General features: G+C 32.3%; 1 protein-coding gene across 1 annotated transcript; it reads right to left on the bottom strand.

Moving 5' to 3' along the window:
* Positions 1-3,642: 3,642 nt before the first annotated feature.
* Positions 3,643-26,321, bottom strand: LOC141666711 (uncharacterized). The gene is made up of 31 exons (XM_074472866.1): positions 26,095-26,321; positions 25,837-25,959; positions 24,980-25,137; positions 24,240-24,284; positions 23,354-23,432; positions 23,177-23,250; positions 21,517-21,623; positions 20,279-20,461; positions 19,635-19,895; positions 19,259-19,460; positions 19,057-19,131; positions 18,633-18,976; positions 17,913-18,111; positions 17,423-17,672; positions 16,766-17,105; positions 16,334-16,514; positions 16,075-16,215; positions 15,692-15,953; positions 15,154-15,609; positions 14,384-14,844; positions 13,388-13,524; positions 13,108-13,289; positions 12,658-13,020; positions 12,301-12,426; positions 11,670-11,735; positions 9,762-11,551; positions 9,401-9,680; positions 6,735-6,974; positions 6,016-6,540; positions 5,677-5,839; positions 3,643-4,300 (listed from the first exon to the last, which is right to left on the bottom strand). Exons 1-31 carry the CDS (start codon positions 26,161-26,163, stop codon positions 4,044-4,046), a joined length of 8,139 nt encoding a protein of 2,712 aa, XP_074328967.1. The 5' UTR covers positions 26,164-26,321; the 3' UTR covers positions 3,643-4,043.
* Between the last annotated feature and the right edge of the window lie 543 nt (positions 26,322-26,864).

The following is a 26,864-nucleotide window of genomic DNA, read 5'->3' as shown; positions in this document are numbered from 1 at the left end:
GTCGACCCAACTTATAAGTTGAATTTACAACTTGTAAGCTAATAAGTTGAATGTTAGTAACGACGTACTTTTTCTCAACTTATTTTGATTTTTAAATTTTTTATTAATTTTGTTTTTAAATTTATGTTTTTAAATGTTAAGTTAATTTAAAAGTCAAGAATTAAGATAATAATATTTAAAAAAATATATTTTAGTTCATTTAAGTTAAAAAAAATTCCGACTTATAAGTAAAATTAACCAAACACTTAACTAACTTAGAAGTATTATATACTTATCACTTTTAAGCCACTTATTAATTTTAAGTCATAAGTTACTTATTTTAAGATTTCTCAAACGGGCACTTAGGGTTGGTCCCAAGCTTAACTGATTGCTAATGACATTGTCAGCATCAGTAATCTTTGACATCATCTATTATATAACTGATTGCTAATGACATTGTCAGCATCAGTAATCTTTGACATCATATATTATATAACTGATTGTTAATGACATTGTCAGCATCAGTAATCTTTGACATCATCCATTATATATTACATATATTATTTAGCATTTGGAACACATTTTCTCCGTTTTCAACTGTTTTCTTAAAATTGAAAATTTTAGAAAATTTTAGAAAAACAGAAAATAGAAAAATGGAAAAATTTTCTACAAGTAAATAGCCCCGGACTTTCATATTATTTTTTTCTTTTTAATGAAAAACGGAGTTGCGTGTTTCATTTTTATTTTTTTTAAAAAAATTGAAAACGCAATTTCAATTCATGCTTAGGGGGACAAAACGCAACCTCGGGATTAGTTTTTCATATAACTCATTTTGGATTTTCGTTTTGGTATTTTTTGTTGCATCCTGAAAAAAACTCAGTTGGAAATTGTGTTTGTACGAAAAAAATAAGTTTGAAACCCTGTTTTCATATCCATAAACTAAATATTAGATTGCGTTTTTTGACCAAAATAATCTCTGAAATTGTGTTTTCATCAAAAACACAGTTTGAAACCATGTTTTTAAACAAAACATAAAACGAAATTGTGTTTTCTTTTATTTTAAAATAAAAGAAACAAAGTTTAATGATCTCTTTAAAAAACATGACTTCAAGATGCGTTTTGTTACAACACAAAACTGCGTTTTCGTTTATTTTGAAGAACTTCAACCGAAACCACGTTTTCAAGTGATATTTGGGGCCAATAATTTAGAAATTGACATTGATGGTCATTTTATCCCAAATAGTGACATTTGGGGCCAACACCCCCGAAAAAGTGCTTATAAATTCGTATTTATAGACGGGTGTTTGTCGATTCAACTTATACGTTATAAATCCAATTTATTTATAAGTAAGATGAAAAGTTAAATGTTAGTAACGACGTAATTTTTTACAATTTATTTTGAGTTTTCACTTTTTTATAAACTTTAGTTTTAACATATATGTTTTTAAATGTTAATCTAATTTAAAATTCACGAATTAAGATAATTATATTTAAAAATTATTTATTTATTATTTATTTAAGTACAAAATATTCTCACTTATAAATAAAATTATCCAAATATTTATATAACTTATAAATGTTCATCTACTTACCACTTATAAATCAATTATCCATTTTAAGTTATAAGCTATTTATTTTAAGATTTCTCAAACAGACACTTTATCCAGTTCTTTTTTCGAGAAAACCCTCGTTTTACTATATTTCATTAAAAATTATAAACTTTTATTCAAAAAAAATTATTTTAAAAAATATTAAACTCTTTGATAATATAAAATAATAATAATAATTGAATATAATAAAAAGTTTAAAAACTGACATTTGAAAAAAAAATTAATTTGATTCTATTACGGAATAATTTTGGATAAGTGTGATTTTTTTATCGTAGGTAACCCACAGCCGTTACCATTCGGGTGCGTACTGGATAAACCCTTCACGCAATAACCTGCAAACTACGTGAACCAAGGTAATCCGCATTTAAGCGACATGCTCTGGCTCAGGAAGCATAATCATAAATTTCATTGGTGTTTAAATAAAAAATAGTGTGATTTTACTGTAATTTTATTAGAAAACCGATTTAAACTTTTTCTTTAAATTCCATTGGTGTTTAAATAAAAAATAGTGCAACTTGATTTTTAATTTATTAATTAAAATTTGTAACCATGTAGGATGAAAAATGAAATGAGAATTTACCAAAAATACTAACTTTTCTAAGTGTTTTTGTGATTTTACTATCTTCTGATTTTTTTTTGCAAAAACACGGAATAAACCAAAATCAACCAAAATCAATCAGATATGCAAATAGTTGAATAAAGTTTTTTTGGTTAATTTGAGGTTGCATGTAGTTGCAAAAACTCGTCGAAGGCTTTCCAAAAAACTGTATTTTTGTAATTTTTTTTGAAAAATAGTATTTTTGTAAATTAAAAATTATTTTTGCAATTTTTTTTAAAAAAATGATAGTATTTTTGCAAAAATATTTTTAGACATGGATATTTTTCAAAAAATCCCAATTATCTATGTTATATTTTTTAAACTCTATAGAAGTCAGATTTTCGTGGATTGCCACCATGTTTATCTAATCTAATGAACATGAACTTAAATTAATTAATAAATTTGTAAAACATTAATAATTGAGGGGACCACTTTCTCGAATGTATTTTGAATTTTCTTCGTTCCATTTATAGATAACACAAAATTAATATTTTCCGTTTTTCATATTTGTAGAATTTTTCTTAAATTTGAATCTATCTATACTATATTATTATAAACCAAACATAATTTCGTTTGTTCTTCGTGGTCCGTAGGTTAACATTTTCCAAAAAAAATATTAACACTTTCGTATCTATATAAATTGATATACTAAAAAATAATTATAAAAATAAAAATGTATCCTATAAAACAATAAACACCTTCATTAACCCATCACAATTGTAAAACTTAAACATAGAAAATATTATATCAAAATTAAGTAAATTTTTTATTATATCTATAACTATTCAATAAATATTTAAAATATATTTTTTTGGAACAAATCATGTATAACATATATAAGATTTGGTTCCTAATAATAAATAAAAAGATGATCAGTTACTTATTAGTAATAATTTAATTGTGAGGTTTTTTGAAAAACACACTTTTTTAAGTTTTCTTTTGTGCAAAAAAATAACTTTTTAAAATTTTAATTTGCAAAAATACAATTTTTCATTTTTTTTGCAAAAAAAAAACAATTTTACAACGTGATTCAACCTCAACTACAACCCGATACAAACTCAAATGTAACAAAAAAATTCAGCCATTTTTCGGAAAACATAAAAGAAGTTGCAAATATTGGTTGTTTTTTGTTATAAACCATATTTTTGTAAAATATTTTCCAAAGATGCATCAGATAAATCGCTTGTATCTGAAACATAACGAATACTAGCTTGTGCATGAATCTCTGGAGTACTAGCTTATAATAGTACATTCTAATATGAAACATAACGTCTCACAGTTTGCTTGTATATGTTAAAGTAATAAGTTTATTTCGTCATAATTCGTTAAATTTCAATTATACTACACTAACATAAACCAGTGTTCATCTTTGGATTTAGACTAGTGTGCTTCGCTGGTGCGACGTGAGATGAGGAAACATCTACAACTATCAACATTCTATTGACAAAATTGTCGTCCGTCAATAGCAAATATCATTTCAAACTAATTTTTTGAATAGAACTCTACAGCCTAAAATACACAGTAACGAAGATAGACCTGACCAGCTGTGGCACCATGTATGTAAAGCAAAGCTTCTACACTATAATCATATACAGTAATACGGTTTCATCCGTTTGATGTTATACTCAATTATGGTACCAAAATTTGCATACTTTCTTTATCAAATGCCTAAAAATACATATTCCTGATTTTGCTGGTTTTCATTCGTCAAGATATCTCGCACGAACTTCCTGACAGATAATATGCTTGTGCATGAATACTCCAGAGATGCATCAGCATAATGAGATAAATCTGCTTATGGAGGAATTGAAAGCCTTCTCACATAATTAGAGACTTCATATAGAATGCTTGTAAGTCTACTTGTTCCATCTTCCCATCTTCAAAGTCATTACTTTCCTTTTCTTGTTGGCGCGATGTTTCGCTGCGACTCTCAACTTCCTCTTTGCATTCCGCATTGGATTGACCACTGCCATAAGTTTTTCTTCTTGTTTTCGTTTATCCCTCTTTGCCTTGAGCTGTTTTCTGATCTGGCTATACACTTGAACAAAATTCTGAGTTCCGATAGTACTTTGTATACTTTCACATACATCTTGAGCCAGCTGCTTCACATCATCTGATTAAAAAAAATTACATGCAGATTATCACATAATGTATTTACCACTTGATACCTTGATAAATAACACAGTAGTGGTATATTGAAATTAAAAGGTTGTGATACACTGATTCGACATGAATGATGTAATGGTGGATACAGTTACGCGGCAGGATACGGAATTCATGAAAAAACCACACACACACACACATTATATATACATATATATTTGTTATTATAAAAGATAAATTCCGTTAACACAAAACATTCATGTAAATTGAATTATATACATAACTTGTTCACTTGCAAAAAAATACATAACATGATGCCTATTGTATTACGGTATAGTAAAATTGAAGTGCTTATTGAATTACTATTCATTCCACCTACAGAAAGCATGTTACATTATATAGAAAAGAGTAAGTAGTAAATTTAAAATTCTATAATGCCAATAAACGAAACTGACAATTATATATAGCAAAGGATATCTCTGTGCTGTACCGAGGTGTCTTCTCTTGGACTGGGCATGTACTTAAAACATGACACTGACATGATACAAAATGTGGGAACTGAGTGCATATAATTCAGACCACAGCCATTCTAAACTCCCCCTGCTTTCTCATTAGGATCTTCATATTCTAAGCCTAATTTGCATTCTAGGTGTTGTCACTTCTAGTGTACAATTTTAACTATAAAGTGAACATGTACAATAGTATTTTTATCATAATAGGCACCTTACGAAATTAGTTAAAGTTGCAATTCGACACACATAATAATGGTTTAATCAGTTTGTGTGACTAACATTTTGCTTAAATTTTATATTAAAAAACACACCCTAATATTCAACCATTTTTCACCTCCGCCCGCAAGTTCGGAGAAGTTACCAACTAACCTTCAATAATTAAAATACACATCCTTGGTAGGAAAGATAATTTTCACATAAAACTTATTATTCACAACAGAGCTACAGGAGATTATAAAGTTTACAAAATATCCAAAATGGGATACTCTTATCAATTGAAATAGAAGGCACTACTTTGGGTAGTTAATTATTTTGAAAGAGAGAATTACAATGTCCTAGATATAGATTGTCAAGATCAAAATCACAAGTGCAAAAATGTACATATACACATGAAGAAACGTACATGTAACAACAGAAAACTTACAAGTGTTACTGAAACACGGACGTTAGGAATTTTATATAACAGAGGTTCAATACACATATTCTGAATCAGAGACAATCACACAATATGTTTGGATAAGAAGTCAAATATCCTTCTTATTTATCAGGTAAAGAAAGAAGATGAAGTAAAAAACTAAATTTATATGCTCTCTTATCATCATAATAAAGCGCAAAAAATGAAAAGTCAAAAGGGTGATACTGACACTGAACTTACCTGGGATAACTTTTCCGGCGAATCCTTCACACACTTTGTACAAGGGAATAAGAATGTGATATGCATAATTTTTGCTGTTGTCCTCCCCAACTTTCCATAAATGTTCGTTCACATCAAAGATCTTTGGTGAGACGGATTTGAAAGTATTGAATACAATCTTCATCTGCATAAAGTTTAATTTATTAGAGACATTTAGAAAGGGGAAAATTTGGAGGGTACCTAACTGGAAAAAAGTAATATTGTTTTGGTAGCTATCTTTTATACATTTTACAGATTAACTGCTTCAACATAGAAGCTATGCATAATGTAACAACGAGATGCATCACTCAGCACATTTACCTGAACTGCTTCCTTCTGAAGTCCAATCTTTCCTAATCTCTTTAGCAAATAAGATACAAGCAAAACACCACGCTGCAAACCGTTATCATCTTGATCATCTTGTCCATTATTGCTAGATGTCAAAGACGCAAACATGCTTCTACCCTTTCTCGAATCAAGCAGGTGAAAAGTTCTGAGAAGAAGACCTTGCTCATGATGCTCAAGTTCAGACCAATATTTCGAGTTTGTGTATTCATCTTTCAGTAACAAGGCATGCAAACCACAAATTGAAAAAATAAGATTTTGCTCAATAATGGCATTGGCAACGCCATCAGTAAGTGATGCTCTAAGCTGGCAGCAGAGAGAAACTGCTATGTGAAAAAGTCTACTTGGCCGCATTAGGAAAAAGGTTCTAAATAATATCTCATGATTGTCCTTGCAGGCCTCAGTAACTGTGGAAAAGTACAAAGCAATGAGCCGATTTGATATGTTGCGTACCCACATGTGTGGATGGAGTAGAAAGTCGCACATTAATTCCCATACGTCCTGTCAAGCATAGAGTTATCAAAAAGCAGAGAACGGAGAGTACAGACAAACACAACTATATACTCGTTAATAACATTGGTACAATTAACTTGGAGCATCTCTAATAAAGATTGCCATCCTTGGCCAAACAATCACATATACATGCAAGATACTCATATATACACACATGCATGCAAAATGAATTAGATATGTACCTCAAGATTTCTTCTCAAGCACAACTCAGGAAACTGATGCAGTATCTTTTCCAGCATAACCAGTGAATAGTATGACTCTTTCCAGTAAGGGATTGTTGATTCATCAGAAACAATTAGCTGCTTGTTTTTAACAGCATCATTGGCAGACTGAATAATGTTTCTCATCACTGGGAGAACAATATCTAAATGCTTTTGAAAAGAAAAGCCTTTTTTCTTGACTTCCGCCAGCAGCCCTAGGACCTTCACAAAAGCGTTGTGTCATCAATATATATAGGAATGTCCGAACAAACTATATTGCACGCAGAAGATGACTACTAAATCTATATATAAAAGATACATGGAAGAAAGGTAGAATAGATTAACATAAGAACACACTGTATATCTAGATGAGAAGTTTTTACTAGGATATCATTTTTGGTATTTATGATAACTTAAGGACAAAAGAACCATTTCTCAACAGAATAAATTCTTAAAAATATGTAGCAGTACATATAAGAGCTGAAACACAGTCTTTCAAAGATGATTCACTGTTATCAAGTGCATAATACAAAGAAAAAAATACCCACATCTATGAATTATGGAACCATCAGTAAGTGACGAGAAGCAAGAGGTATCAACAACAATACATTATTAACAATAGGGAGCAAGGAGAAACGTATAGATAGCCAGCAAATAAAGGTTCAATATGGTTCCGTTTATTCGTCGTTACTTCAAACTTCTTATTAAATATGGTTATAATACATGGACAGGATTCAAACTATCTCATTCAGTGTTGGGACATTTAGAAATTCGGATATGACCAAACTATCTTATTCACAACTCCTCATGTTCTCCACTAAATTCACCCTACACACATTAAATTAAACTGTAGCATTCGACCTCTGGAAAGAATCGAAATTTGACCAGAGTTGTCATAAAACTTGTGCTCACCGACATAAAAATAGACTAAACATACTTGGAAACCAATATTCTATGCACGTGTTAATGTCTCGGATGGCAACATTCAACTTAGCATAATTGTGCGGCATATATGGCTTCACTATTCTCCTAGAATTCACTAGGCTAGGATTAAAGATCATATAACATATTGTCGTATATTAAGTCGATTCACCGCAACAAAGTAGTTATCTACAGGGCAAGTTACAGTGACATTCTAATTCTAGTATGTTGCATGCGATGGTCAAGCTGGTTGAAAAAAACATGGCGGCTATTGACACCAAGCTAATAAGATGTCGGCTACTGGCTCTGACGCAAATCACAGCATATATTATCAATTTTATTTTTGTTCGACAGTAAAAAGTAAAAACCTTCATAATATAGACTTGTCATGCATATAAACTAGTGATTAATTTCTTGGGATTCACCCGGAGCATATTAACTTGAAGATATTTTATCTTCCCTTGCTAAAATTTAATAAATGTTGGGTTGCAAAATGATTATCAAAGCTAAACAGTTATGTTTCGATATAAAAAATTTATATTATGTAAATCTTTAACATCATCTATTTTTATCTTGATTAAAAGTTAAAAGCTGAGACAATTATATTTTCTTTATATTATGTAGTTTTTTTTCTTTTTTTCGAGTTGATTTAAATATTACGTCATCTTTCCATGTTACATATATATGGCTTTTTTTGTCTATTATGATATTTAATATGTTGTGCTTGATCATCGAACCTTTGAGCTTTGAAAGTACCTATGCAAGATCCCTCGTACTCTTATTATATATACTCTTAATATATGTTATATATAAAATATATAACATCTATTTAGAGCATATACTTTTATTCTCAAAATAATATGATAAGTTATTCATATTTATACTTTTATTCAAAAATTATATATAATTTTACAAAATCTATAATGTTATACATACTAAAACATTATAATCTAAACTTTGTCAGGTTTCTTCTTACTAAATAATTCAAATAGCTGTAAACAGTACATGTATTCATAAAGACATGATGACTAGTTTAAATAAAGGCATAAAGGATGGAACCGAAGTGGAAAAATATTAAAAAGTCTTTCAAGGAAGCATTTGGCTCGAAACCTAGAAGTACAGGGTTATGAACAAGTTCAGGAAAGAAAGGAATAAATACGATACCAAGAGCAAGTCCAATGGTAGATGCAAAATGGCTATAGTCATTGCTATAATTTGGCACCAAAAAGTGTTTTTTGGTGCTAAAATAAAAGTTGCACTCCAATGCTAGTTTCATAACTAGTTTCAAATTTCCATAAATCTTTTAACTTCTACTTAATTTAATATTGTTTTGATACTTTAAGATGTACAAGACAATAATTATTTAAATTTTCCCCTCCATTTGTAGTAATAGATGATGTGGCAAGGATGCATATATGCATCCTTGGTTTCAAATATAGAACCAAGGATGCATATATGCATATTTGCACCTAAGTATGGCACCCCTTTGGAGTTGAGTATTTTTGCATTTGGTGCTATAATATGGCAATAGCACCAAAGATAGCATTGCATTGGACTTGCTCTAACAGAATCTAAGAAAGTAGGTGTAACTATAGTGGTATGCCTTTTATGCTTTCTAGAATTCTTATATGTATGCCATGTTCTATCAAAGTCAAAGACCGCAGAAAGACTTGGGTAGGAAATTTTTTCAAACAAACAAGATAATACTACAAAATTAGTAAATCTACCTGTGCCGCAATACTCCATAAATTTGAATTTCCACCCTCATACCAAGTGAGACAGTATTGAATGATTGAATCACCACAACGTGTGCTCACGCGCTCAACCAAAAGCTTTATAGCAGCACCAGCCATGGAACGAACTTTTTGGTCATGATCATTCGCCAAAGACTTCACCAAAAAGAGAAGGAAAATCTGGGAGTGTTGATCTACAAAATTTTCAGGAAGCTTATTTATTATCGCATGAAGCATCTCAAGCCCCGCTTCCCTTCCGGTGGAATGTTCATAGCTGCAACAACATTTGAAAATTTATTAACAAAGAAATATATGCACAACTTAATTCATTGTTTAGTTAGGTTTATATGCTTGCCTTAAATATTTAAGCAAGATTGAAAGATGTTGTAAGAGGCGTTTGTCTGAGAACTTATAATCAAGTAAAAATTGCAATAAAACTTGACTGCTTTTTTTGCGAATTGGTTCCACTTGGCTAGTTACTATCAGTTCTGAAACTTGAGTAACCAATTGATATATCTCTGGAACTACTAGCTTCCTTTTGATTATTGTCTTCAACAGCGAAAGGGCAAGAACTGATGGATTTCTTTCAATTTCAACGAAAAGTGGAAACTGGATCAACATATGCAAATGATCTGAGGAAAGAGTAACAGTAGTGCTTCGCAAAAGCACCGTCAATAACCTTATGCAAGACTGCATTATAGGACTATTCGCATCAACTGATCCCTGAGCAATAACCAAGAGTGATGATTTTATCGTATCTGCTTGCGATTCAAGGGATGGCAAAGGCAAGTGAACCAGCTGTGAAAGACACCTGAGTGCAGCAGCTATCACATCTTCATACTTTGAGCTTAGGCAATCACCTAATAAGCGTACAAAAGGATCTAGCATTGACAGAAGTTTTTCATCCTTCTTATGAAGCTTTGCATTTTTCATGTGATCATGTAGAATCCTGAGAGCAAAAACTGTAATAAGAGGCGAACATTTTGAGTCCGCATAAACTAACAACCGAGAGTTAGTTACTTTGTTTTCAGTCTCTTCGTAATGTTTACTTCCTTCCACTACAGAAAAAACTTCAGCTTTGCCATTCTCAACACTAACTCCATCCTCAATGAGACTATATGTAAAGATAAAAATATCAGTCTGATCTACAGAAGTATTGCATTCAATGCCAGCAGCTATGTGTTTTAACATGCTTTCCAGCTTCACTTTTTCTTTTGGTTTTAAATGCTTTTTAAAATGAACTGTCACAGGCGAAAGCAGCTTTAAGGCATGAGTTTTAAATGTGATATTTTGGGCAATTAATTTTAAAGTTTCAAATGACTTGTTCTTTCTGGTCTCTTTCATTTTTGAAGCAATCTTTTCCACTTCTTTTTCTTCAGAAACATCACCAAGAATATCATTCTCTGCAATGGAAAGAAGTTCCTCCAAACAATAATCAATTTTCCCACAAAGAGGACCTAGAAGACACCTGGATAATAGAAAATTGAGAGTGTAACCAAGTACATGCATTTCAAATCCTCTTTTCAAAGTGGCTCTCAGGACTTTGACAATAAATTTCAGGTACTCCAAGCCCAGCTCCTTTAAACATGCAGCTAAAGCAGACCTGGCCTCATCACGAATGCTTTCCAAACGACTCTTTAAAAAGTTAGAAACTCGATGAATAATGTTAGAAAGCTGTAACTCCATAATTTCTGCAGGAAGCAATTTTAACAACTTCAGTGCAACCATATTAATGTTCACGTTGACGTTGTCAGAATCTTCTGTCAGTATCTTTTGTACCTTCGGAAGCAACTTCTTGTAAAGCCATGTTTGTATCTCAGAGAGCAAAGGAATGTCACTCTTTCCTGATGGCATCAAAGCACCAGCACCTGAATCTTTAGCTTCTAAGCTAGAATCAGGTTCAGAGAAGTGAAAGTGGTCAAGGAGAGATGAAATCAAGCGGAGTAACAATTTTTGCTTGTCAGGTTTATAGGTCATCTCCTTGAAGCATCTGTTAAGTAACTCATAATATGTTTTCCAGTCCATACAACCAGATATGGATGCTAGAGCCTCAATTGATGCACTTCTGAGATGTTCTCCTTTCCCATCTTGTACATTAAATAGCATATTAAAGAGGAGGGGAACAAATACTTTAGTTGTAATGACCTGGAAAACATACAGCACAATAGATAATTTTAGGAGGATTAAAAAAAATTGCTTTAAGGATTAAAAAAATGTTTGCGTAATCAATCCCGACTGGATAATAATATACTAAACAACTTGCCTCTGACAAATTACCGGAACTGACAACACTGCAAAATCTAGATAAAGCTCTAGCTCGTCGGTGTTTCTGCATAATTAAGATAAACAAATTAATACAAATTACTCGAAATAAAAAATATTTAGAAACTAATAACAATAACATCAAGAGGCATACTTGGGTAAAAAATTAACTAGTTCCATAAACCCTTCCCTAGCCAATGATATATATAAAAAACGAGCCATAAATAAATTATGCACGTCTTGGTTTGTTTTACATGTAACCTGAAATTGTAAGATACGTTATAGATACTAGTTTACTATTAAACACACACACACACAAAAACACACATTTACCGCCAACATTAAATGAGCTATACTGATAGAGATACAATGAAAAAACAAAACTTGCTACACATAAAGTAAGGTCAGCAGTTTAAAATCAGTAGGAGAGTAAGATACATAAACAAAATCTTATATGTAAACTGGTAATAACAATGATATATAATGTGTATTGCACTATTAAGAATATAAAAGGAAATGTTATATTGTTATGAATATTCAAGTACAAACAAGATATGTCAACTGTTTACAAGTCAATGATACACTGATGCATCTACCGTCATCTATCATGGAAGAAGATACAAAGTACTGACCTGCATGTGGACGATATTGTTAAAAAAATCCTGTTCAGCATCTTTACTGCATAGCGCCTGAAATGATTTCAACATTTGCACCTTTGAGAGCCTCAACACCATTTCTTTCAGTAGGTCAATCCATACCTGAAATCACGTATTTTTATCATTGTAAATGAAAGAAGTTCAAAGGCTTGGCATAATGTAGGATCAAACTTTTAAACCCATTATCACCCCCTCTTAACCTCCATAATAACAGCCATTTCTTACAGAAGAGTATAAAACTAAACCAAGTTTAGTGACTGGTAGAAAATTATATAAACGATTTAAAGGATTTATGGAAGACAAATCAATTACACAGAGAGATTATGCATATACCTTTTGCACAGTAGCTTCTTTGTTCATCGCATCCCCCATATGTTTTAACAGAAAGTTGTTAATAATGTTTTGAATGCTTGATCTAGACCAACATCCTTCTTTCTCTGACTTCACCTCTAGATCAAGAATTTGGCCGCAGAACTCAACAAACAAAAGCATTAATCTGTACGCACTTTGTCTCAGAATCAATTCTTCAGATGACATGTCATGTACAAAATGAGACAAAATGACTAGTGCATGCTCCTCGTGGACATTATAGAAGAAATCAATGTTCATCTTATCATATGCACCGATAATGGTGTCATAATCAAGACCTCCCATCTCTGAAGTAGATGGTGCATTCAATTCATGGAGAAGGTTTGCCTGCAATTATATAGCAAGATCAGTAACTAAAAATGCCTCAAGTAAGACTTTTATCAAAAAGCTATCTGACAGAATACAGATTCTCACCACAGTGAGCGCAGCTGGATCATTTTCAGATAGTGTTTTAAGGAGATTGCATATAGACAGACGAACATTGGGACCCGCAGATATAAGCAATGGAGAAATTGAATTAACAATCTTCGCGGAAGTTCCACTCCCTGACATTTGCACTATCTGTTGAATCACATGCAAAATTTCAACCTGTTCATCTGCAATAAATAATTGGGTTCTCTTCAGTGAAGGTTAACATATTAATATAACAAAACTTGCACTCGCATTAAATTTTAAGAACATTAATAAAACCTACCAGTGTTCTGGCGTTTTTTGCTTAAAAGTGGAAGCAATACATCAACAAATGTCCCTGATGTAGAAGGATCTTTTATGTATTTTGACAATAACCTGAATACATTGAGCTCTTGTTCCCCAGGGCATCTGACAGATTTCCTAGCATAAGTATATTTAGTTAGAGAAGTGGAATTATCTAACTTTTAAGTTCACATCATAATGCACACAAACAAAAGCAAAAAAATCGTGCACGTATCACATTTATAACAACCAATTCACAATAGAACATACATAAAAAATATTTAATATAACAGAGACCAAAATGAAAATAGGAGAAATCGTAAGTCATTTTCCAATTTGATTGCAACAATTTAACACATAGATGGTGAGAAAGTTACTACAAAAAATCCCTGAACAAATAATTTGCCCGCCACATAATCTTCATTAAGAGATGAAAAACACTTAATTTCTGATACAAATACAGAGCTCAGAGTATACAGAGCAAAAGCTAAAAAACTTGGCACGAAAAAATGATTAAATAATTTATAACCTAGTGGATAAATCTTCAAATGTGTTTTTTCCTTATGGAAAAATAAGGAGCTGTTGGGACCACTTTTCAGCTAATATTACAAAGGTCATAAACTTTAGTGCCAACTGCCAAGTATCATGTTTCATAAATCAGGCGGATTGCTGTTAAAAAATGTTGTGTTGTAAGAAAATGTGATGTAAACAGATAAATGTTTGGTAATATTTTTGATATGCACATGTTTTGATGTAAAATCTTTTTTAAAAAATCAGTGAGCTACTTTCCTCAAAAGTTGAAAAGCAGCTTTATTTCAAAAGCAAGGCGGGACCTGCTTTCTCTAAAAGCAGTTTTTAGGCCAAAAACACTTTCCAGAAAAGTAGCTTCTAAATTTTACCAAACAGTTATTCAGCTGCTTTTTATCAAAAAGCTGATGTTGCAGCAATACCAAACACAACCTTAATAATTATACCAAACACTAATAATATTTAATACCTTTTTGATGCTTTTGTACGTGTGAAGAGACAATGCAAGCTGCATACCAGAGTGTCAATGCTGGGAAGCAATATGACTTTGATGGCACTATTATCACTTTCCTGCTCATCAAGTTTCAATAGATTTTCAATAAACTTAAGAACACAAGATACAATAGCCTCCGATGCTGTTGAAACAGTTAGAATAGAAAAAATATCAGACAGAAGGTTTCTCTCTCTATTCAAGAGTGACACAAGTTTTTTGCTTCTACTCATTGCTATAAAGCAAGAAAAAAGTGCACTGGGCTTCTCACTGCTGGAGGCTTCTTGCTTGAAACTATCAATTAAAGGCTTCACTGAGGTAAAGAATAGGTCCCAAAAATCACTATCAAAATCATGATCATCGTATTTTGTCAGAACAAAAGAGAGGATCTTCAGGCACAAAGATCTTAGACTTTTTAACTGTTCAATATCCCTGGTAGTCTGCACCAACACAGCAAACGGTTATGAAATTATTAAAGAAACAACATTCAATTTGTGTTGAAAAACTATTTCTATATCAATTCTATACCATCAATCCAATTTGACATTATTCCACCTTTATTAGTAAATCTGTATACTCCATATTAATCTGGCTTTCGTTTCTACTAATTCCTCACACAGTTGACAGTCCACACTTGAACAAATGCGAAATATACATGTAAGAATTATCAAGAACAAAGATAATTATCATTCAAACTGTGATGCATTGTAATAACTCTAAGTACTACACAACAACTGTCTATAGCTTACCATGCTTTTTATTTCCGCTCCGGAAACTTTCTCAGTTTCATTAAGGAGGACACACTCATATTCAACCTGAGATGGACCGCTCTTTATACAGAAAAGACTAAACGAGCAAAATGTCAACATCCGAACAACACATCCCATTAGCAAATTAAGGAAAGGTTTAATACGCAATAGGTCAAAAACTCCAAAAACATCTTCAACAACATGCAGAAAACCAAATACTTTTTTCAGAGGGAGGGCCCTTATGTTATCTACTGTGAATTGCTCCAATATAGGACTTGAATTGAACTCGTCGTTGGTACACTTAGGTGACATCTGAAGCCACTCATCAATGACATTGACACGGTGTGAAATAGTTGTTAAAGGGTTCAATAACAGGGCATAGAAAAGAGGAAGTTCGTTTATGTCTAGCTCTGCTATGAATCCAAGAACTGATTTCCGCTGATGCATACTTGCATGCTACAGAAACAAAATCATTAAGTTATACGTGGATTATAACATTAGAAATAAATAAATTGAGTTAAAGTAACACTTGTTATACCTTTCGGGAGGAAAGTGTCTTCAAGTTTCTAACTTTTGGTATAAGAAGTCGTAATACTATAGGTACAACTTGAGGTCTGTGTTGTTCATCAATAAGATTGGATTCTCTAGATAAACTCCATGTTGCAAGTTCCTCCCTCAAATGTTTTGAATTAATAAGATTTTTCAGGTGCTGCCCATATGGCTGTAAGAATTCATCTTTCCAATTTAAGATACAATCGAGCACCCTCATTTGTAATTCAGCATCATTTGAATCCAAAAGCCTAGAAGTCCAAGAAAATATGACGGTTACATAACTGAATACACTCACTAACAAGTCGTATATTTTAAAAGGAGGTTTACGAACAGAGATCAATCAACAAAAGATTTTCTTTAACTTAACACCTGTATACAAGAACATTCTTAAGAAATTGACCGAGATAGAAAGACTTAGGACTCCGCATCATTTTCAACAAATTTAACCATTCCCCAAGAATATTCTTCCATTCTTTTCCCACTGAAAACTGTGACTCGTGTGATTGTACACTGCAAATTTCAAAATCATGAAAATGATTTAAGTTCTCTATCGGAAATGCATCAATATACATTCAAGAGAAAAGGATAATTAAAGGCAGGAGTGCAAGATACCGAGAGATATATTTACCTCACAAGATTATCACAATTATATCCTAAAAATCTCAAAAACAAGGGTATAATATGGCGAGTCCGGGATTCTGAAATGTCTATAACTTTTTGCAGAGATTGAATCAGTAGGGGCAGGATAGTTCCATAAGGTGTACCGTCCGATTGTGTAGAAACAAAAGATTTGAAGTGGGTGGTCAAATCTGGAAAGCAACACAAGATTAATTTAATATTTATGTACATTAATGTAGGACAACAGTATTTTATTGACAATCAGATTCCGGTTCTATTGATATGCTAAAAACATGGGATTATGTTCCGATTTTATTAACATAGAAAGAAAAAAAAAGAACTGATTTCACATCGCTGCCAAGTCAAATTAACACATGAATCATTGTATGAGTTTGAATATTCCAGTACTAATTTCTTGAACGAACTACAAAAAATCATGTACCGTGTGATTCACAAGATGACTCGGGAATGCTTTTCACCAACTGATCTTGACATGTTATATAAAAAGACTGACATCCATCAACATATCGAACATATCTTTCCAATACAATCCCAGAATAACGACGTATTAGCTCAGCAAGACACTCAATAGCTGGATTCCACAAGTAGCTGAATCGGTTGTGAAATATTCCAACAATTCCATATAGAAGAACTGGAATGTATGGCTCAGGTATCTTTGCAGCAATGAGATCCATTTGTATTTTGGATATATGTAATACAACTTGTCTGCTACTAGTGATTGAGAGAGAGGTTTCTTCAATGGAATGTAGATGATGAAGAACCTGACAACAGCTAGAATTTTGTTAGGCATGTGTGAATTGAAGGTCTAGTTCGCTAGATAATTATTCAGTTATTATAATAAGCACAATTAGGTTATTATGTAGGTAATTTCATAAATTAAACTATTTTCCATCTTCCAAAAATCTGTCCTACATCACTCTTACGGATACACTCTTTAATGCCAAAATGGAAATTCGAGTGAAGAGAGTTCAAAACATAAGATCAGTTAAGTGGTTTTTTCCAACACCACAGGTTTTGGGAGAGTTTGTAATTTAGAAGAAAACTTTAATCAACTGTAAGCAAGAAAGAATTTCCATACATTAGTGACATGTTCACCCACAGACAGGCTCTGAGAATCATCCATTTTTAATTTCTTGGCAGGACGATCTCCAACTATATTTTCAGAAGAAAGTGATTCGTAATGGCACAATATTCTCAAAGTAGAGAGCCGTATCTGTTTGTCTGCCTGGCACAAGTTTTCAGCAAATATAGCCAACGCATCTACAGCCTTCTCTGATCTCAGCTCTGGGTGGAATTCACTTAAATCGGTGTGTACCAGAGTGGTTGACCTTCATTGCATGATAGCATATAGTTAGTTGAAGTACAAGGAGCAATAAGAAATTCAATGTTTTTACAAATGGTCCACAATAATCAATAGGTAGGTGCAAATGTTGGTTAAAGTAGTCTAATTCTCAGCTAATTGTATCACCAACAACAAAATGAAATAGTTCGTAGCTTTCTTAAACAATTGGATCCCTATGTAAATTTACAACTGCATATTTCATTAAACCAAGTTATAGCCCACTTACTTGTCCATTGAATCCAAGAAGTCAGCTACAGGACACAAAACCTGAGAAGAACTTTTGTATTTCTTTGCAAGTTTTAAGAACTTTCCAACCGAAGCTTCATCATAGCATATTTGACAAACAGAATGTAATTTATTATATGAACCCAAACAGCAACCAATCAAGCTTGTCCAAGTGTTTTTGGTGAATCCTACAATGTTCTCTGTATAAACAAGTCAGTAATTAATAATTAATAACAATATAAAGCTAAGTCAAGAACGACCACAACTATAAAGAAATTATCCTTTTGAGATGAAATTGGCTATAACATATAAATTTATCAGTTCATTGGAGATGAAACACCAAATTTTCTGCAACTATTTGTTTTGGTATAAAACAACAAAAATGGGTTTTCAGCAGGAACAGGTTATTATTCCTTATTTGGCAAGCCGCAGGCCAGTATGAATGTTTTAAAAATTAAAGAGTGGATATATTAAATACAGCTGTCCAGACCATTATATATATCCTGTAAACAAGTCGAGAAGAAATAGCTAAGTCAAAACGTGTACTGACAATAAATTTAGTTAACAGTTAAAGTACACCGTAGTACAGCATTCCACAGATGCAACTACACAACATGTCTACATAACTAAAAATGGCTAAACTAGATAAAATAGTATAAGATCCATCAATAAAGGTGTTAGATTCAGGTAATGCTATAGTTCGTCATTTGAACATCCTTACCAGAATCGGATAAAAGAAGCTGGTCAAGTGCTTCCACCAAGTCCATTAGCAAAGTTGCATTTGACTGGACATCAATTACATAAGGGAAGCTCCTAACAACTCCATACAGCACTACCAGCTTATTTTCTTGAAACTGAACACATGATGGTTTTCCGTGTATTTTATCATTGACTGCCTGAACCCAATTTTCAATAGTTTTCTGAAAAAAATTAAGAACTTTCAAAAGCCTTTCGCTGGTTTCCCCCTGTAATAAACTAGAGCATGGCTCATCCAATCTCTCAAAGAATGTAAGTAACAAATATACAACTTCTTCTTCAAAAGCTTCAACTGAATCGTTTAGTGCCCTGCCATCCCATCATAAAAAAATTAATTTAAGAATTTTACACAATTTTAGAAATAAAAAACATCTACATACATATCTTACTTAATAATATTAATTCCGAAGGCATGCACTAGCCCCTGATTTCTTGACAAAAGCTGCTTGATAAATGCCAACAAACTGAAATCATGAAACTTAAATTACAAATTACAAACTAGAGGAACCAAATATAGAGAAATAACAGAAAAAAAAATGGTGACAAATAAAACAGAGACTCCCTGAAATATAAACATAAGCGTAGAAGTACCTAGAGTTCCTTAGTTTAAACACTGGAGCCCATTCCTGCGACACTCTGGAAATGGCTACCATATTGCAAGTAGAATTCAGACCGTCAAGAATGCAGAGCATTAATTGCATAACTTTGCCAATAATTTCAGATGCTTGTTCCTCAGCTTTGACCAAATACGTCTCCGTAAGTCTAGCAACTAGCTTAAGCAGGGGTTCATAATCTGCAGAACAACAATATTTATATGTTTGAAGATATAAGTATCACCTTTAACCTACTACTATCACCTGAAAGTTTTTGTAAGTAGTTTCGTATATAGCTAACATAATATATTGTGTATGTATATATATAGAGAGAGAGAGAAGAAGAAATATTTTATATTCATATATTATATCACCTGAAAGTTTCCGTATGTAGTTTCTATGGAGTGTAGATACAAGCACCGATAGGAGACATCTGAGGTGCGATGAGTATTCACTTTCAAGAGCTGCACTTATTTCAGCATTCATTGAATTCCAATCTACTTCTAACCTACTTTCAAGAGTTGCTCTCATTTCAATAATCATAGAATCCCAAACTACTTCCAACTCTGCAGGCTCTAACTCCTCACATAGTCTCTGAAAGGTTGCAATAACAACTTCGACTTCAATGCCAGAGCCTAAATGAGCAAGAGAGGTAAATATAGATGGCAACATAGAAATATAATGAAGGTAAAAATAACATTACACAAGCAAGACTGCGATAAACTGAACCCACTAAAAATGTAATAATACATCCATTATTTTTATACTGATTGTACATAATATTAACATTCAAACTTCAAAAATATTTTTAGATCCACTTTAAATAAAATTTAAACACATTTAATTTGTTTTTTAATTTTCTGGGTACGACCACTATAGTTTTGTGATTTTTTAAACCACGTGACATGAGAATAGTAAAGAAAAAATGTTCCACAGTGGACTTAAACCACATTTCATTATCATGATAACGATACGGGCAAATAAAAATAAACACCAGCATAAACGTACAAAGACTTGCCTTTAGATAATCCATCACCAATGGTAAATATCGACTTATTCAACAACGCCCTGATCACCTTCTTAGCTCTTGAATGCAAATTCGATGAGGTTCCTCTCATAATACAGAATAGTAATGCACTAGCACCGGATGTTCTCATCTCTAAAGGTTTCTTCACAACTTCAAGCAAAATTTCTCGAATACCTGCACAATGTTTTATTAATTACCGAGTAAAAGTTATTAGAGTGCTCGTATTAGAAATACATTTCACAAAATCTATATAGAAAAATGTGAAGTTTTGAATGGAAGGCCTATTAAAGCATGCAAATATGCAACTTGCAACTAATTGCCCAATATCACGAGTCTATAAATTTGCTACCACATAATGCAATGTTAGATGATAGGACAATGCTTGACATGGTTACTCCAATAATAATATTGAAAAGTGCACCTTGGACAAATGCACCACCTAGTAAATAACTCAAGTATGTACATTTTTGAGCAAATAATTTATAATTTTTTAGATTTGCACCTTCTATCATAAAAAGGATTCCATACATACACAAAGTTCTGTTATGTGTTGTGCAAGTATATAAAGAAGGATACTAAGCCCCTTTCTGCAACCCTCTATTTTTTCATTTCACCTGCTCGTAGCTGGAGAACACTTAAGCTTCAACAGCAAAGAGTAAATATAACAGCCATATTCATAGGATGACTGCCTATAGAGAAATGGTAAATCCCGAAAGGAACCCAATTAATTAAGCATCACGTAAATTTCAGAGCTCACAACAGATAGGTTCTACGTGCAAAATTAAATAAGGCCGAGGGTATAAAAGACATATGTAAAAGAGACATATGTAAGGTGTTTTAATTTTACATAGGAAGGCAACACTTAGCAGGAAGCACATAAAAAGTTAAAAGAAAAAAAAATGGAAGGGTAATAGATGCATGTCCAAATATAAAATTTCAAAACAGTTCCCCGTCGTGAATAGAATCCATTAAAGTATGCATAATGCATGATTCACATGATTTCCTCCCAAACTATCACATCCACACCATATATTGGTTGAAAATTCAAGAGAAGTCCTTCAAACTTGAATCGAAACTAAGAAATAATTATACCATAGCATCCAAGCCAAATTGTGCACGCAAGGAACAAAAGGAGTTCAGTTCATCTAAGGAAAATGTGCATCCAACCTTCTTACACCTCAAATAGTTTACCAAATATACACAGCTCAATCAACAAAGGATTGAAATACCTTTTTCAAGCTGCTTTTCTGGAGCATTTCTCAACAAGAATGACACTGATTCTGCCATAAATTCTTGAATGTAATCTTTTTGATAATACCTTAGCTTCACTGTAACTCTTTGTGAGAGAGAGAGAGAGGGATGGAGAGGGGGATTAGAATGTATTAATGCTGGATCGCTCAAAATATAAAATATGAAAGGACATAATTTCTAAATCAAATAATAATATTGTCCCAAAGTAATAGCCCAGAGAAGTAGAAAAATTTAAGTAGATACATCAACCATAAAAATTTCCTGTTGCTCGAGACAAAAATGACACCAATTCTGAAATATATACATCAATGTGATCTTCAGGGAGGGAGAGACTACAATGTTCTATTGAATGTTGGATCTATACAAAAACATGTGAGCATTATTTCCAAATCCCGGAATCATTGACCTGAACTAAATTAAACCACAGAAACTTAAAACTTCATGTTCTCGACAACTCAATTTAAATGCAATTATATACTTACAATATAATATTCTCTCACACTTTGTATTATGTCTATTGGTAATGTGCTTACCACTTGCATTTGCAACATAACTAATGCAGATCAGACCAAGACATTATCACCCTTTAATAGTAATTACCAGCACCAATTAGAAATAATCATATTTAGTTAAAAAAAATTAGGATCCTTAAACTTTAAATTATGCTTTATTATGAGTTGATTCCTAATATGTCGGGTATTTCATATTTGATTTGCAATAACACATTAAGCTATTTGTATTCTTTACTTACGGAGTTGATTCCTTAAACTTTAGATTATGCTTTATTATGGTTTGATTTTTATCAAGCCGGGTATTGATTTACAATAACACATAAAGCTATTTGTATTAATTATTTACAGAATGTAATATGGATTTAATGCTTTCAATTTTTCATAAATCATATTTCCCTGATTCAGTAACTACGTGCATATTTACCATACACTGCTCTTCCTCAATCTATATTAACGCTATCTATTGAACAATCATGTATATATACAATGACCAGCTGAAACAATGTTAAACCGGTAAATATGTAGTAATATTACATTTTCGCTTTTCACTCCCTACTTTAAATTTAATGTAGGCCAGCAGGTGGAAGGGAAGAGAGAACTCATCCAAATCCAGCAGGATGACGAACCCTTCAATAAACCAAAGATGTTTTTTAATTTCTATCCCAACTACATATGACTTTACTCACAAAAATAATGAAGAAAAAGACTGCTCAAATCAACTTCACAACCACCAAATTCTTACGAAGATAAGATTCTAGTAATGCAGACATAGATCCTGGTAATGATCTACTACCATGATAAAAAACGGGAAAAATTCTTTAAAAAAATTATCTCCATACTTGAAGAGCAAATTTTTCTAAATACAATAATTACAACCCATCGCTTAAAACAAATCGAGTATATATTTCCTAGCATCATCATCTGTTCTCACAGGACAAGACCAATATATAGTGACATTCATGCAATGCATTCTTTGTAAGATCTTCAGAAGCTTCATGCATGTGCAGCATTATTAGCCATAATGACCAATGTTAAAGAAGCTATTATACTTGAGAGCACAGACATGACTAACAAGACACTTTAGACATAATAACAAATGTCAACTGAGTTATTCTACTTTACTTACTTGAGAACAAAAACAACATCACGCACAAGATATTTTTGCAGATGCATCATAATATATGACCAGGACGTAAATATCTGCATGTTGAAAAGAGGGGGATTTTAGGGCTATATTAATTGGCAATTTAAAGAATAAAACCAAACTTATGTTAAAACATTGTAAATGATTTACAAATTAGACCTGGTCGATTATTTCTGGATCCCTGTCTGCGCCACTTTTGAGAAGAGATACTAAAGAATCAGCAATTTTTCGGAGAAAACTGAAAAAAATAAATACACGGAATGTTTTCAGAACATTAAATAAAACAAGAGCTGTTTTGGAAGTTAGCTTTATGGCACAAATATAGTTTTTTGAATCAAATTAGAGGTTTGACCAAATGAAACCTCTAATATTAGTGTTAGCTTTTTGAAATAGCTTTTTGGTTCCAAATAGCTAATTTTAAAAAAGCTACTAGGAGGAGCTTTTTCAAGTAAATAGTACAAGAAGTTAAATGAAAAATCTATTTACCAAATAGTTTTATTCACAATAGCTAAATTCAATAAGCTAGTCAAAACAGCTAACTCAATTAGCTACTCAAAACAGCTATTTCAAACCGCTACAGCTAACAGCTAATTGCCAAACAGGGCCATAATAAAAACTACCCGAGCTCGAAATATACAGATTCAATGATGTAGTAGAGTAGAGACTAAAGAATCTCAACACCAAAATGGTATTCAATATAATTTGAGTTTTTTAAAGTAACATTAACTGAACCTTGGAGAACAAAAAGAAGTTTAATGTTGCAGATTTGCACTAAAGTCTTGACAGTATTATCCCATTAAAGATTTTATTGGTCCTTGAGAAATTAAAGGTCTCAAAGTAATCCAATTGAAACAGTAGATCCACCAGAGAGGAAGTAGCTATAATATTTGAAACTCAAGCTCTCTATTAGAAAGAATGTATTCTCCTGGATTATTATCCGTGAATCTTAAACATTTAAAATATTATGAAAACAAGTGAATGACAGACCCAAATAATGAACTATTCCTACCAAATGACCAATACTGGAACTTAAATAACAACTCACGGTATGAAGTCCTGCACAAGATCCCTAGATAGTGCTGCAATCATCCTGTAGAGACAAAAAATCTTCCAGTGTCAAGTTGGGGAAAAAGCAAGACATCAAAGTAATAGAGAAATGTTTCACATTTCATACAGGACAATATTCAATGGATAATCAGATCTGTGATGCTAAATTAAAACCTCAGAAAGTAACTGATATTGTACCAAATTTGATTTTCCAAGAGCATTAAAATTAAAACCAACAAAGTAGTTCAGAGATTATGTATGGCTATCAGTTGCAAGGAAATCCATTTAAAACAGATAATCTAAAGTAGATTGCTTTGTTGCCGGTTCAGTCGTCTAATCAAACCAGGAATTTGTGGAAGTCCAAATTTTAACTAATTGACTTTTTCATACGATTAAATTGTATTCCAATTCGGTTGTTTTACAAAAGTAAAATACGTCATTTATAAAAAGCATTATTATCAAGGGTAAACCATAAACACCACATTGAAATAAATGTATAACTGTGGCCATTTATGAAAGAATTTAAATAATAGGAACATGTCTTATGAATCAAAGTGACAAACGATATTTTTCAGTAAAAGTGACAAACGGTATTGTTCAGCTAATGCAACAAGATAAAGAAAAACACTGATTGTATTAGATTTACACGGATGCTAGGTATAAACTATATTCTAAAGATCTTTTCATTCTTAGGAGCACTACTACAAACACAGAGCTAATCCTTCCATACTGCAATACCTGAGTATGGGCTCGAGTGATAGTCTTGCTTTAAATTGCAGTCTTGACAGAAGTTTTAATAATATCAATTCCTTCTGCAATATAATTTGGGGTAGTGTTTGTACAAGCGGTAACATTTCCTCGTAAAATGATATAAAGTCCTCTGCTGTATTTAGTTCCTGGGTCGCGTGTGGACAAGAAAAAATTATCAACAAGACACAAAAAAAACATAGATAAACACAACATCAACCACATGATAATAGTACCAGCAAAGCTTATAATGATTGCATGCTTAGAAATAGACACAAGTCCACGTAATTTAAAAAATATTACCGTACTACAGGACTCCTACAATTTTATATAATTAAATAAAGAGGGAGAGTGATCAACTTAATTTGTTGAAAGCAGGGGGTGAAATAGGAACAGAAATGAATTGAAATCACATTGGTAAGTGAGGAATGAGTTATCTGCTTACTAGAAATGAGTTTCCAATTGCAGCACGTTAAATCCTCAACAAAACATTAACACATGGGAATAAGATTCTACTAACTTATAGCCTACATATATACATTATACATACGCACATACATACATACGTATATAACCATCAACCAAACGCCCCCTTAATCTATCCATTATTACAACTACACCGGATCCACAATCTGGAAATAGAACCTGAATTAAAATCTCCTTAATGTGCACTTGAGCATGTCGCAAACACCTTCATTTTAGGCCAGTATTTAAAAATGTAGTCACAAAGTTGCAACATTACGGTAAACAGGCCCCTCAACCCCCAGGAAGCGAGCAGAGCACACACATATAAAGCTAATTGACACACACAACAACAAGGATAAGAGTAATAACTGATCATATCATACCCTCCATTCAACAAGACAATCACGGAAAAAGGTAGAGCCCGGGGAAGGTTCAGAATTAAGAGGATGAAGACTGCGATAAACATCGATATCGATATCTTCAACTCGTTGAGAGAATGTCTTGAACTGCAAACACAATTACACAACTTTAAATAATAACATAAAGCTCATAACTTTCGAAACAAATTCTAAAAAAGCTTTTAACTTTGAACAAGAAATAGAAAGAGGAACAATAAAAAGTGCAATTAAGAAGAAGTGTACCACAAAACGGCGGCGGCCGGCGGAAGTGTTAAGAGACTTGACGGCCTGAGCTTCTGTCGCCGTCGCCATTATTCACCTCGACTATAAGAGAGATATGTCTGTAATATTTGTTTATTAGAGAGAGAGAGACAGAGATTGAAGGCTTAAACCCCCTTTTTGCAACCGACTTCAAAACCCTAGGGGGTAAGATTTCAGTTGAACGTTAGATATGGACTAGCTAGGTAAATAACTTTGGTTTGCACTATTTATATTTATTTTTTCAGGAAATTGTTTTCGCTATTTATCTGTATCTCTATTTATCTATAATCTACTATTTATAAGCAAAATATCCTCTATTTGGTTGGTAGTTGGTCGATTATTCGGTACAATTGTTTGGTAAGCTAAATACTCCCTCTGTTTTTTTTGGTCGCTTTGACTTTTGCACGTATTTCAATGTGGTTTGACCGGCTAGTTAGAAATATGATTTTAAAAATTTTCTTTTTGTGAATTTAAATATAAGTTATCTACTTTTATTTACAAAAAGAAAATTTTATAAATGATAATTTTAACTAGTCGGTCAAAGAATATTGAAATGTGTGCAAAAGTCAAAGCGACAAATAAAAAAAATAGAGGGAGTAAGATCTAAAGACAGATAAATGGGAAATATTGGATATAATAATAAAAAAATATTAAATCCATATTTAAAATGCTCTCATAGGTTCATTGTTCGAATTTCGTCAATAACGTACTATATTAAAACTTTATATTTTGTATTTTTAACAATTTCTACG

The sequence above is a fragment of the Apium graveolens genome, chromosome 6 (genome assembly GCF_009905375.1).
Source record: "Apium graveolens cultivar Ventura chromosome 6, ASM990537v1, whole genome shotgun sequence".
Taxonomy (NCBI): domain Eukaryota; kingdom Viridiplantae; phylum Streptophyta; class Magnoliopsida; order Apiales; family Apiaceae; genus Apium; species Apium graveolens.
The sequence above is the reverse complement of the archived record's forward strand: the minus strand, read 5'-3'. Positions and strand labels throughout refer to the sequence as shown.

Excerpts from the sequence above, each read along its gene's own strand:
- LOC141666711 (XM_074472866.1), bottom strand. The coding sequence starts at position 26,163 with ATGGCGACGGCGACAGAAGCTCAGGCCGTCAAGTCTCTTAACACTTCC. Across the intron at positions 24,285-24,979 it reads TCACTCGAGCCCATACTCAG|GATGATTGCAGCACTATCTA; the intron begins GTATTGCAGTAT and ends TTGTCTCTACAG. Across the intron at positions 11,552-11,669 it reads GTTCCGGTAATTTGTCAGAG|GTCATTACAACTAAAGTATT; the intron begins GCAAGTTGTTTA and ends TATGTTTTCCAG.